Source organism: Capsicum annuum, unplaced genomic scaffold (genome assembly GCF_002878395.1).
Source record: "Capsicum annuum cultivar UCD-10X-F1 unplaced genomic scaffold, UCD10Xv1.1 ctg35648, whole genome shotgun sequence".
Classification (NCBI taxonomy): domain Eukaryota; kingdom Viridiplantae; phylum Streptophyta; class Magnoliopsida; order Solanales; family Solanaceae; genus Capsicum; species Capsicum annuum.
Genome location: NW_025842577.1, coordinates 1 through 1,764, shown reverse-complemented (window position 1 = coordinate 1,764; position 1,764 = coordinate 1). Strand labels below are relative to the sequence as shown.

General features: G+C 35.4%; 1 protein-coding gene across 1 annotated transcript; it reads right to left on the bottom strand.

Annotated features, from left to right (window-relative positions):
- Positions 1-5: 5 nt before the first annotated feature.
- On the bottom strand, positions 6-1,495 carry LOC124891443 (G-type lectin S-receptor-like serine/threonine-protein kinase At4g27290; the record flags this gene model as incomplete). The annotated part of the gene is made up of 1 exon (XM_047403181.1): positions 6-1,495. A coding segment is annotated over exon 1 (933 nt), but the record flags the coding sequence as incomplete, so codon positions are not given.
- Between the last annotated feature and the right edge of the window lie 269 nt (positions 1,496-1,764).

Sequence of the window (1,764 nt, the reverse complement as noted above, 5' to 3'; positions counted from 1 at the left end):
TCACAGCTCCCATACACACCACACAAGCTATATGTATCACAAGTGTCTGTAGGTAACTTGTAGTGAACATTCCATCTCTTTGTCTGATCCACCCACATGAAACGTTGTATATCACCATTGCTACTCAAGACAAATCTTGATAAAACCGAGCTGTTATTAATGAGAGAAAAGATATAGTAAAGCTCATCCTTATTAAAAATAAATTGTAATGTATAAAGTCTGCTTTGTGTTAGTAGTGGTGTGGGTGCTCCACTCCATCGTAAACCATTCCATGGTCCTATACGGTATAATACATTTGTGCCACTTTTGGTGAGAGCCTGTGGATATCCAGTAGGATCAATGGTACGAGTGAATTCTCCTGGAGCTGGATCATTATCATTCTTCCATGCTGAAAGGTAAATCTCATAGCCAGTTTTAAAATTCTTGCCAAGCTTCATGTCAGGCAAATGCGTATCAGTTGGAAAATGGAAGCTCTGCCAGAGGAAATCCTCTGGATTTTTATCATTTGCATCTTTAACAACAAGATTCCCAGAATCTAGGAGCACGGCAACTGGATTTTGGACTGATCTTGAGGTGTTAGTGGACCATATACTTTCATTCTTTTCATTGAGAAGAGCAAGTATTCCTGGCACGTTTATCTTCAGTTGTACTGAAGATGTATTGGTCAGTGGTTTTTCTCTGTTTGCAACCCATACAACTGTTTGGACATAAGGAAGAATTTGCTTGTACCATATCCCAATATATCGATTTGAGGAACCGCTGGGGCTGAAGAATCCCAGCTCAAAGGTTCCATCTGATGAAACAATAGTTTCTCCATCTACGATAGATTGATTCGTAGTGATTGAGTCTGTTGTTGTAGCAGAAAAAATACTGTATATAGAAGAGCAGAAAGTCAGTAGAAAAACTAGGAAGAAACTAGCTTCCATAGATGATGTCATGTTTCAACTTCTGGAAAGTGGCAAATGCATTTCTCAAAATTTGTATTTACTTCATAGTCTTTGGGATACGGCGCCATATTTTTTTCTTGTTGAATAATCGTTAAAAATGGTGGCTGCTAGACTAGTATTTGAAGTTTGTGAGGCTCTTAATGTCTCTTTGACAAAGTTTACATCCCATATTTGAATAGAAAAATTCCATTCCCATTTTATGGTCAGTCCATCACCACCTGACTTTTGTGGATGATACTATTGACCAGTCTAGTCGCTACTAACTTTGATTTTGGTTCCAAAGTTTGCCATACCACAACTTAAAGCACCTATGAACATTTGAAGCTGGTAGCGGTGGAGCCAGAATTTTTAATTTATGAGTGTTGATTCACATTTTTTTGCTCGCCAAGTTTTGAATATATTACTTATACATATTAAATAAATTTTTAATATAAATATAAGATTTGGCTTTGTCTGAAAATCTTACTGAAAAGTTTGTAGTTGTAGAATTTAAAGTTTTATGATGGACAGAGACGTCTTTATCAGAATTTTCCACAAAAGAAAATCTTCAGTTATTGCCAAAAAAAAAATAAAAAAAATTCTTTCTCTCTTATTCTTTTTTCTTTTTTCATTTTATTAATATGACCAAAGAGCTTGTAACATCTAGAATTAGGGAAAAAATTGGTCCAAAGTTAGTAGCATAAACCAATCATCTTATGACCAATTTCAGAAGCAGAGAGCCACCGAGTATTGTAGCCAAGAAATGCTATTATTATGGTGCAAAAATCAAATCATAGAATGTTTTACCTGTTATGAAATACAAAAGCAAGAACAAGAA